This window comes from Bufo bufo, chromosome 8 (genome assembly GCF_905171765.1).
Source record: "Bufo bufo chromosome 8, aBufBuf1.1, whole genome shotgun sequence".
NCBI lineage: Eukaryota > Metazoa > Chordata > Amphibia > Anura > Bufonidae > Bufo > Bufo bufo.
Genome location: NC_053396.1, coordinates 199,630,338 through 199,641,925, shown reverse-complemented (window position 1 = coordinate 199,641,925; position 11,588 = coordinate 199,630,338). Strand labels below are relative to the sequence as shown.

The window sequence follows — 11,588 nt, the reverse complement described above, 5'->3', positions numbered from 1 at the left end:
AATGAGTATACGTACCTGGCTCCCCGCTGTTGTTTCTCCCCGTGAGCGGGTGAAAACATCCGGTGTCGATGCGGGGATGGGAACGAGCCTCGTGAGCATCATGGGAGACGCTAGGGAGGCTTGTCTCTATCTGCCATTGGCTGCTCTCCTCCGACAACGGATATTTTCATCCGTGCATGGGGAGAAGCTGCAGCAGCTGTGCAGGGACCAGAAGCGGGGAGCCAGGTAAGTATATTCATTGTGAGGGACATTTAATAGTCTTGGATAACCCCTTTAACCTGCTTTAAAAAGGCCGCACTTGTGCAACCTACCACCATGTAATTAATTGTAGCGTTAAGTTAAACAGTGCTCATATTCGTCCGTTTGCTCTATACCCGTTCAGTGAAATCGTTCTTAGTAATTTGGGGGTGAATGGAGATGCTGGAAGAGGTCAGACTCCCGCTTGGTCCCAAATAACCTCTACATAGGACAGAATGGCTCCTGCATAAAAAAAAAATAACAAAAAAACCACTAGCATAGACAAGCGTCAAATTTTCCCGCTGCAACCAACCAGACCTCGGCCGCCCACTGCAACCAGTTTTTATATACGACGCCTCGCTGTGTCCAGTCCTTTGCTTTAATGCATGGTCAGCTTAGATTTAACTTTAGGGATCTCTTTACCAAGTGGTAAAATATATATAAAAGTCTATTTTTTTCTGCCAATCTCAAAAAGCCTGAAAATTCCAATAAAAAAAGAGTCTGTTGCAGATCTGTCCAGGATGAGAAGCTTCGTATGGATTCGGTGTGGTACTTTCTAAAGAGAATCATTACCTGGACTGAGCCCAGGAACACGGGTTAAATAACGAAGGGGGTTGGCAGTTCAGTAGAATAAGGTCCCTATAGTGCACGGCTAAAACCCACGTAGACAGATCTGACAGCCTTTAGTCTAATGCCTCGAAAGATGCAGAAAAAACGAAGAAACTTAGGTAGTGACGTGAAATCTGCAACCGCCAAGAGGGGCCGCAGCTCGCATCGCACATAGAGAAGTGGTAAAGATGGAAAGACGAAGAGAGGACGAGGAAATGTAGTGTTCACAGGCCTGGTCACGTGCAGCCGCAGTGGAAGTCTGTGTCTTGTACGGAGGTCAGGCTGCGTCCAATGCACACGACGTGGTACCAGGAATCGCAGCGGTCGCATTGCACCCAGCTGACTGTGTCCTCCTGCGGGAGGCGGCAAGATCGCCACGCGCACGGCTCTGCACTGGACACCGTCTGGGACACAACCAGAGGAAGAGTCGGGTTCTTTCTTGGACGACCACGAGGCTTCCTGCAGAAGGGATCAAGTGAAATGAACATGGAACGGCGGAGAATAAAAAGGTCAGCTAGTTATCATTAGAAATAATAGGTTACCAGTTTGGGGCGTGTCCCTACACTATGACACTAGCCAATCAGTGCTGCCAGTGTTAGACTGTGCAGGGACACACCCCCAACTGGTAACACCCACCTGGACTTCATTGCAAACTGTTAGCCATACATTCATAAAGATTTAGTAGGAATAACAGAGGAATGGCACATCATACCAGTCCTAAGAATATATACTCCAGAGCAGAAATTACATGGGGGATGCAAGTAGTAAAGCCAGTGCTCTCTGCTTTGCACTGACGAGGGGCAATCACCCTGAAACAGCTGTCTGCAGATGAGGTGCTGGCTTATTTAATATCCAAGTCATGTCTCAAGGCCTAACATTGACTTATAGGACAGCTGCCTTACATCTGGAGGCAGAGCTCGTCAAGAGCTCATTTGCATCCCTTTCTTCCCAGAATTCCAGAGGAGAATGTATGGCCGATTAAGGTGATCTCCCAAAGAAGAGACAGTACCCCCCAAATAGTAAAACAGACATGTCAGGAGAGGTGATAGCTCCTCTTTAAGTGTATGTTAATTAAGTGGTGGTCTCATCTTAGACAATGGTGGCATACTGCTAGGGTATGCCACCAATTTTAGATAGGTGAGGGACCCAGAGGTGGGACCCCCCCCCCCTCCAAGTGCAGAATGCACAGCTGCCCGCCTTTCATTTCTATGGGACTTCCAAAAACAGCCAAGAGCTGGCTCGGCCATCTCAGGTAGTCCCATAGAAGTTAATGGAGCTGTGGCCGCTCTTGCACTCTCCATTCATTTCTATGGGACTTGATATTTTGGGAACTCCCATAGAAATTAATGGACACATGAAGGGCTCTCTCCTTTACTTTCAGGGGCCGTTCTAGAGAGAGGCCATCAAAGTCTGAACTGACACAACCCCTTTTAATACAGTCAACGTAAACCATTGACTCACTCCTTAAAGGGGTTCTCTCACTTCAGCAAATAGCATTAATTATGTAGAGGAAGTTAATACAAGGCACTTCCTAATGTCTTGTGATTGTCCATATTGCCTCCTTTGCTGGTTGGATTCACTTTTCCATCACATTAACCACCTCAGCCCCCCTAGCTTAAACACCCTGAAAGACCAGGCCACTTTTTACACTTCTGACCTACACTACTTTCACCGTTTATTGCTCGGTCATGCAACTTACCACCCAAATGAATTTTACCTCCTTTTCTTCTCACTAATAGAGCTTTCATTTGGTGGTATTTCATTGCTGCTGACATTTTTACTTTTTTTGTTATTAATCGAAATTTAACGATTTTTTTGCAAAAAAATGACAATTTTTCACTTTCAGTTGTAAAATTTTGCAAAAAAAACGACATCCATATATAAATTTTTCTTTAAATTTATTGTTCTACATGTCTTTGATAAAAAAAAAATGTTTGGGTAAAAAAAATAAAAAATGGTTTGGGTAAAAGTTATAGCGTTTACAAACTATGGTACAAAAATGTGAATTTCCGCTTTTTGAAGCAGCTCTGACTTTCTGAGCACCTGTCATGTTTCCTGAGGTTCTGCAATGGCCAGACAGTACAAACACCCCACAAATGACCCCATTTCGGAAAGTAGACACCCTAAGGTATTCGCTGATGGGCATAGTGAGTTCATAGAACTTTTTATTTTTTGTCACAAGTTAGCGGAAAATTATGATTTCTTTTTTCTTACAAAGTCTCATATTCCACTAACTTGTGACAAAAAATAAAAAATTCTAGGAACTCGCTATGCCCCTCACGGAATACCTTGGGGTGTCTTCTTTCCAAAATGGGGTCACTTGTGGGGTAGTTATATTGCCCTGGCATTCTAGGGGCCCTAATGTGTGGTAAGTAGTTTGAAATCAAAATCTGTAAAAAATGGCCGGTGAAATCCGAAAGGTGCTCTTTGGAATGTGGGCCCCTTTGCCCACCTAGGCTGCAAAAAAGTGTCACACATCTGGTATTCCCGTACTCAGGAGAAGTTAGGCAATGTGTTTTGGGGTGTCATTTTACATATACCCATGCTGGGTGAGATAAATATCTCGGTCAAATGCCAACTTTGTATAAAAAAATAAATGGGAAAAGTTGTCTTTTGCCAAGATATTTCTCTCACCCAGCATGGGTATATGTAAAAAGACACCCCAAAACACATTGCCCAACTTCTCCTGAGTACAGGGATACCAGATGTGTGACACTTTTTTGCAGCCTAGGTGGGCAAAGGGGCCCACATTCCAAAGAGCACCTTTCGGATTTCACCGGCCATTTTTTTGACAGATTTTGATTTCAAACCACTTCTCACGCATTCGGCCCCTAAAATGCCAGGGCAGTATAACTACCCCACAAGTGACCCCATTTTGGAAAGAAGACACCCCAAGGTATTTCGTGATGGGCATAGTGAGTTCATGGAAGTTTTTATTTTTGTCACAAGTTAGTGGAATATGAGACTTTGTAAAGAAAAAAATAAAAAAATAAATAAATAAAAAATCATCATTTTCCGCTAACTTGCAACAAAAAATATAAAATTCTAGGAACTCGCCATGCCCCTCACGGAATACCTTGGGGTGTCTTCTTTCCAAAATGGGGTCACTTGTGGAATAGTTATACTGCCCTGGCATTCTAGGGGCCCTAATGTGTGGTAAGTAGGTAAATGACCTGTGAAATCCGAAAGGTGCTCTTTGGAATGTGGGCCCCTTTGCCCACCTAGGCTGCAAAAAAGTGTCACACATGTGGTATCGCCGTATTCAGGAGAAGTTGGGCAATGTGTTTTGGGGTGTCTTTTTACATATACTCATGCTGGGTGAGAGAAATATCTCGGCAAAAGACAACTTTTCCCATTTTTTATACAAAGTTGGCATTTGACCAAGATATTTATCTCACCCAGCATGGGTATATGTAAAAAGACACCCCAAAACACATTCCTCAACTTCTCCTGAATACAGAGATACTAGATGTGTGACACTTTTTTACAGCCTAGATGCGCAAAGGGGCCCACATTCCTTTTATGGGGGCATTTTTAGACATTTGGATCCCAGACTTCTTCTCACGCTTTAGGGCCCCTAGAATGCCAGGACAGTATAAATACCCCACATGTGACCCCATTTTGGAAAGAAGACACCCCAAGGTATTAAATGAGGGGCATGGCGAGTTCATAGAATTTTTTTTTTTTTGGCACAAGTTAGCGGAAATTGATATATTTTCTTTTTTCTCACAAAGTCTCCCTTTCCGCTAACTTGGGACAAAAATTTCAATCTTTCATGGACTCAATATGCCCCTCACGGAATACCTTGGGGTGTCTTCTTTCCGAAATGGGGTCACATGTGGGGTATTTATACTGCCCTGGCATTCTAGGGGCCCTAAAGCGTGAGAAGAAGTCTAGAATATAAAGGTCTAAAAATTTTTACGCATTTGGATTCCGTGAGGGGTATGGGGAGTTTATGTGAGATTTTAGTTTTTGACACAAGTTAGTGGAATATGAGACTTTGTAAGAAAAAAAAATATATAATTTCCGCTAACTTGGGCCAAAAAAATGTCTGAATGGAGCCTTACAGGGGGGTGATCAATGACAGGGGGGTGATCAGGGAGTCTATATGGGGTGATCACCCCCCTGTAAGGCTCCATTCAGATGTCCGTATGTGTTTTGCGGATCCGATCCATGTATCAGTGGATCCGTAAAAATCATACGGACGTCAGAATGGAGCCTTACAAGGGGGTGATCAATGACAGGGGGGTGATCAGGGAGTCTATATGGGGTGATCAGGGGTTCATAAGGGGTTAATAAGTGACAGGGGGGGTGTAGTGTAGTGGTGTTTGGTGCTACTTTACTGAGCTGCCTGTGTCCTCTGGTGGTCGATCCAAACAAAAGGGAACACCAGAGGACCAGCAGGCTGGAGATCCACTCGCTTACCTTCCGATCCTGTGAACGCGCGCGCCTGTGTGCGCGCGTTCACAGGAAATCTCGCGTCTCGCGAGATGACGCGCAGATGCTTGACTGTGAGCAGGGCTGCCGCCTCCGGAACGCGATCCTGCGTTAGTCGGTCCGGAGGCGGTTAAACACTGCTCGTTTCCATGGTTGCGACCACCGTACAATTCCTCTGTGGTGGTCGTGCTTGCACATAATAGGAAAAAGCACCATCTTATGTCAGCTGCCACGGTCCCGGCCACCAGAAAGGCCGGCACTTTTTCCTATAGGATACAAGCACGACCACCGCTGATCGATTGCAGGGTGGTCATAACCACGGAAACGTGCAGTGTATAATGTGATGGAAAAATAAATCCAGCCAGCAAAGGAGGCAATATGGACAATCACAATAAATTAATAAGTGCCTTGTATTAACTTCCTCTACATGGTAAATGCTATTTGCTGAAGAAGTGACAAAACCCCTTTAAATCCATTACTTGCTTGTATCGTGAATCACAGTCCAGAGCTGCATTCACAAAAGCGCAAACTTCAGTGCTAAACATCTGCACAGAGTGTGACCAGACTGATTTACCCGCTGTGATGAGTACAGTAACCAAGAAAAACTAAACTGCCTCCTCACCTAAGAAGGCAACAATGTGCCTGCTTACTGACAGTTTCCTAAAAGAAACAGCAGAACTATGAATGCAGCTCTGGATTACAGGACTCTCTCCTCACCTTCCTATCTCCAGCTGTTGTACAGCCAATCTTTTCTCGTCTTCCTTCCGCCGTCCTCTTTTTCTTTTCCGCTTTCCGTTTCCTTCTTCCACCGGCCTGTCCTCCTCATCTTCCTCCAACTCACAGAGGACCTTGTGCTGGGCCTTCCTGCGACTGCTCCTTCTCTCCAGACCCGTACGAGACGGCAGCGGCAGGTCAGGAGTAGGCGGCTTAGCCAGTTCCACAGTCCCTCCAATCAGTCCCCCGCTGTGCATCCTCTCACGCTTCATCTTGCTGATGCTTCCGATGGAGTTGAGGATGACGGTGGCTCCTGTCGTGTAATGAGGAGGTGCTCCACGTCCCCCTCCTAAACTGCGGGTTCCGACTACGGGAGTGAATCCGGGGAAGGAGGTACGAGCGCGGGGTGACGTGATGGCGCAGAAATCCAAAGGTCGCACGCGAACCCGCTGGAAAAGGAAATATGTATCGGGGGATGGTGAAGGAGGCCCCTCCTGGAAGCGAAGAAGGTCTCCGTCTGACAACTCCAACCGCTGGCCACGCTGGAGATGAGCCTCATTAATATAAATACCTAGGATGGAAACAGAGAGGTAAATATATGTGCTGCAGACATATCAGGTTAAGGAACAAGAAAAAAAACAATGTGGATAAATAGAACGGTAAAGAAAGCAATAAATGAAAAAAAAAGGAAAGCATTTAAAAATCACTAAAACAGGAGGGCAGCGAGGAAGGAGAAAAATAGAACATGCAAAAAAACAAATAAAAGCCGCCAAACTAGAGACCAAGAGATTAAATGCCAAAGAGAGCAAAACTAACCCTAAAATGTTATTCAGCTATATAAATGGTAAAAAGTATAAATCTTAAGGTGTCGGCACTTTACAAAGTAATCAGGGGGGAGTTGCAGAGAGCGATGAGGAGAAAGCAAAGCTGTTAAATATTTTTTTCTCCACTGTATTCACTGAAGAAGAAAAAAAAATGTCAGATCAAATGCAGAATGTAAAAGTAAATTCCCTATTAAAAGTGCCCTGTCTGACCCAGGAAGAAGTACAGCAGCGTCTTAAAAAGATTAAAATAGACAAATCGCCAGGACCAGATGGCATACACCCCTGTATCCTAAGAGAATTAAGTAATATCATAGTCAGACCCTTATTTCGGATGTTTAAAGGGTTTCTATCACTTTGTTTCACCTATTTAGCTTTCAGACACTAGCGATCCGCTAGTGTCTGCTTTATCTAACCATCCTAATATAAGAGCTTATTGTCCTGCCGTTTAGCTAAAAAAATAACTTATATAGATATGCAAATGAGCCTCTAGGTGCTATGGGGGCGTGATTAGCACCTAGAGGCTCCGTCTACCTTAACAAACTGCCGCCGCCCAGCGCGTCCCTCCAGCCCGCCCATCTCCAGCTGAAGCGATCCTCTCCGTGCGCGTCTCTGTTCTGCGCATGCGCAGTGAATGTCTGATCGCTTCCCTGCTCAGACATCTCCACTGCGCCTGTTCCTCGGAGCACTATGACGTCATCGGCGCAGGCGCAGTGGAGATGTCTGAGCAGGGAAGCGATCAGACATTCACTGCGCATGCGCCGAATACGAGGAGCATCGCATTCCGGAGGAGATGGGCGGGCTGGAGGGACGCGCTGGGCGGCGGCAGTTTGTTAAGGTAGATGGAGCCTCTAGGTGCTAATCACGCCCCCATAGCACCTAGAGGCTCATTTGCATATCTATATAAGTTATTCTTTTAGCTAAACGGCAGGACAATAAGCTCTTATATTAGGATGGTTAGATAAAGCAGACACTAGCAGATCGCTAGTGTCTGAAAGCTAAATAGGTGAAACAAAGTGATAGAAACCCTTTAAGGACTCTATAATGACAGGGAGTGTTCCACAGGATTGGCGCATGGCAAATTATGTGCCAATATTCAAAAAGGGTCCAAAAACGGAGCCTGGAAACTATAGGCCGGTAAGTTTAACATCTGTTGTGGGTAAACTGTTTGAAGGTTTTCTAAGAGATGCCATCTTGGAGTAACTCATTGACATGACCGATCCCTCATGAAGCCATGCTGATATGGCGTTATTTGCTTATTTTCAAACTAATTTAATCAGTTTCTACGAGGGGGTAAGTTCTAGACTTGACAGCGGCGAATCAATGGATGTCGTATATCTGGACTTCTCCAAAGCATTTGACACTGTACCACATAAAAGGTTAGTATATAAAATGCGAATGCTCGGACTGGGAGAAAACGTCTGTATGTGGGTAAGTAACTGGCTCAATAATAGAAAACAGAGGGTGGTTATTAACGGTACACACTCAGATTGGGTCACTGTCACTAGTGGGGTACCTCAGAGGTCAGTATTGGGCCATATTCTCTTCAATATATTTATTAATGATCTTGTAGAAGGCTTGCATAGTAAAATATCAATTTTTGCAGATGACACTAAACTGTGTAAAGTAATTAACACTGAAGAGGACAGTATACTGTATATATACTACAGAGGACAGTATACTGTATATATACTACAGAGGACAGTATACTACTACAGAGGGATCTGGATAGATTGGAGGCTTGGGCAGATAAGTGGCAGATGAGGTTTAACACTGACAAATGTAAGGTTATGCACATGGGAAGGAATAATGCAAGTCACCCGTACATACTAAATGGTAAAACACTAGGTAACACTGACATGGAAAAGGATCTAGGAATTTTAATAAACAGCAAACTAAGCTGCAAAAAACAGTGTCAGGCAGCTGCTGCCAAGGCCAATAAGATAATGGGTTGCATCAAAAGGGGCATAGATGCCCGTGATGAGAACATAGTCCTACTACTTTACAAATCATTAGTCAGACCACACATGGAGTTCTGTGTACAGTTCTGGGCTCCTGTGAACAAGGCAGACATAGCAGAGCTGGAGAAGGTCCAGAGGAGGGCAACTAAAGTAATAACTGGAATGGGGCAACTACAGTACCCTGAAAGATTATCAAAATTAGGGTTATTCACGTTAGAAAAAAGACGACTGAGGGGAGATCTAATTACTATGTATAAATATATCAGGGGGCAGTACAGAGATCTCCCCCATCATCTATTTATCCCCAGGACTGTGACTGTGACGAGGGGACATCCTCTGCGTCTGGAGGAAAGAAGGTTTGTACACAAACATAGAAGAGGATTCTTTACGGTAAGAGCAGTGAGACTATGGAGCTCTCTGCCTGAGGAGGTGGTGATGGTGAGTACAATAAAGGAATTCAAGAGGGGCCTGGATGTATTTCTGGAGCGTAATAATATTACAGGCTATAGCTACTAGAGAGGGGTCGTTGATCCAGGGAGTTATTCTGATTGCCTGATTGGAGTCGGGAAGGAATTATTTTTCCCTAAAGTGGGGAAAATTGGCTTCTACCTCACGTTTTTTTTGCCTTCCTCTGGATCAACTTGCAGGATGACAGGCCGAGCTGGATGGACAGATGTCTTCTTTCAGCCTTCTATACTATGTTACTATGTAAACAGACCAGTGGTGGCTACTAGTCCGGCAGGAGATTGACCAGGAGAACAGGCAGCAGCCCACTTTGTGCCAATGACTTTGCCAAGCACCACCCCTTTGTCTAGCAGACCACCCTGCAAAGACCTCCTCCTGTCTTTAAAAGGCCGTTGATGGAGGGTCATGTGACATCTATCAGCAACCTCCACTGAAAAATAAGGAAATTAGCGCATGCGCAGTGCGAGGCAGCGTTGGTAGCATCTATTCGCACATCCCTCCATTAGCGCCCTCGTCAAGACAAGAGTTCTGTGCCTATGCACTACCGCGCCAATCAAATCCTGGAATAACGCAGCAGGACCCACGCCGACGTTCCTGTTCTCCCGGCTGCAGCGGTGATGTCACATCGGCAACACGTGACCGCTGCAGCCAATCCATGACCTCATCTGTGCATTGCGCGAGGCCACCGATTGGCTGCAGCAGTCAGGTGTAGTAGATATGACGTCACCACTGCGGCCCGGCGGTGCAGAACCTGCCAGGCAAAGGGCCTTTTACACGGGCCGAGAATTGCACAGATCAACGCTAACGAGAGTTCATAGTAATGGTCTATTTTTTTAATTTTAGGCACGCCCCAAGTGTTGTATGCTTACGTCCTGAAACTGGACAACCCCTTTAAATGGGTAGGCTCATCTGGGACAATGATGGCATATCCTCTGACATATAAACATGACACAGGAGAGGGTCCCAGAGGTGGGACCCGCACCTGCCTAAAAAAAAATAAAAAAATGGAGCCCCCAAAGTGAAGGAGAGTACATTGCGCATGCGCAGCGTGCTCTCCATTCATCGCTATGGCTGAGCGAGCGCAGCCACCTCTCCATTCACCTTTATGGGGCAGACGGAAATAGCCGAGCCGCCGTCAGCCATTTTCAGAACTCCCATAATGGCGGACGCTCCTCTCGGTTCACTTTGGAGGTCCCATTCTGGAGAGAGGAGCAGGTCCCAGTGATACAGATGGAACACCCCTTTAAGGCTTCAGGCACGCCAGTCTAGGCCCAACTAGGACCCAACACCAGCAGGAAGGTACAAGCGACACTGGGAGGCGTCCTCGTCTTCCAGATCCTTGTACGCCCCTGAGGAATGGACGGCCTGAAACGCGTCAGTGACACAGACTGAGACCAGGACGGACACACAGACAGGCAGATAGTCACCGCTGTTGGATGAACAGCTCTCCAGGGTCACCCGCCAGTCTCCGCTGACTTCTCGTTCGGCGTGGATCTCCGCGTGGACCTGAGGTTTCCCGGGAAGAGGAACGTCACACAAGTCTGGCCGCGCTCCGAGCCGGTAGACACATCGCGAGGAGTCGGGTAAGAAGGTATACAGGTCCTGGGAGGGGGCGCTAGGGGAGGTGGATGTCGGAACGCCCCCGAGGTCGGAACCCATACGAAGCAGCTGGAAACAGGGCTGCACATCTGAACCCACCATGGCGGCTATACTGGCGAGCGTCTAGGGTCAAGCAATTACCTGCTATAGCAATGACCTTTAACCTTACACCCCCAAGATCATAACCAACTAAAATGGCCGCCTGCAACCCACAACCATGGGGGGTTCCCAGGTCACAAAGGTCAAACTAGTTCCTTAAAACAGCATGGCGGCTTATCACTCCCCTTTAATGCAAAAGTACCCCAAAATACAGAATGGGCGTGGCTTCCCCTTCTGCTGACGTCAGCTATCTATAATCCCCCCCGAAAAATTATGAAAGGACCCCCTCCAGGATTCCAGCTCCTTAGATTGTGCCCAGCAGGGGGAGGGAGGAGACGGTAGGGCGAGGAGATCCCCGACGGTGACGTCACAACGCTCACGGAATCACCACCGCCGCTGCTGCTCACTAGCGCCGGGATAACGGCGGGAAAGCCAAGAGAAGGAAGCGCGCCTTTGAAATTTGGCGCGTTTTCCCAGCGTGTGACACGACCACCGCCTGTAACCCCACCCACTCGCCAGCTGTCTTCATCCCCTCGTCGGTGATTGGTGTCTTTAGCCACGCCTCTCACATCGAGACCCAATAGTGATAAGCTCTGCCTTATGGCAGCTGCAGTCGGTGATTGGTATAGACGCGCTGTAACCACGC

The 11,588-nt window shown here is 46.5% G+C and overlaps 1 protein-coding gene across 1 annotated transcript; it reads right to left on the bottom strand.

Moving 5' to 3' along the window:
* Positions 1 to 238: 238 nt before the first annotated feature.
* On the bottom strand, positions 239 to 11,353 carry TCF19 (transcription factor 19). The gene is made up of 4 exons (XM_040405920.1): positions 10,672 to 11,353; positions 6,001 to 6,568; positions 312 to 1,305; positions 239 to 278 (listed from the first exon to the last, which is right to left on the bottom strand). Exons 1-3 carry the CDS (start codon positions 10,943 to 10,945, stop codon positions 1,083 to 1,085), a joined length of 1,065 nt encoding a protein of 354 aa, XP_040261854.1. The 5' UTR covers positions 10,946 to 11,353; the 3' UTR covers positions 239 to 278; positions 312 to 1,082.
* Between the last annotated feature and the right edge of the window lie 235 nt (positions 11,354 to 11,588).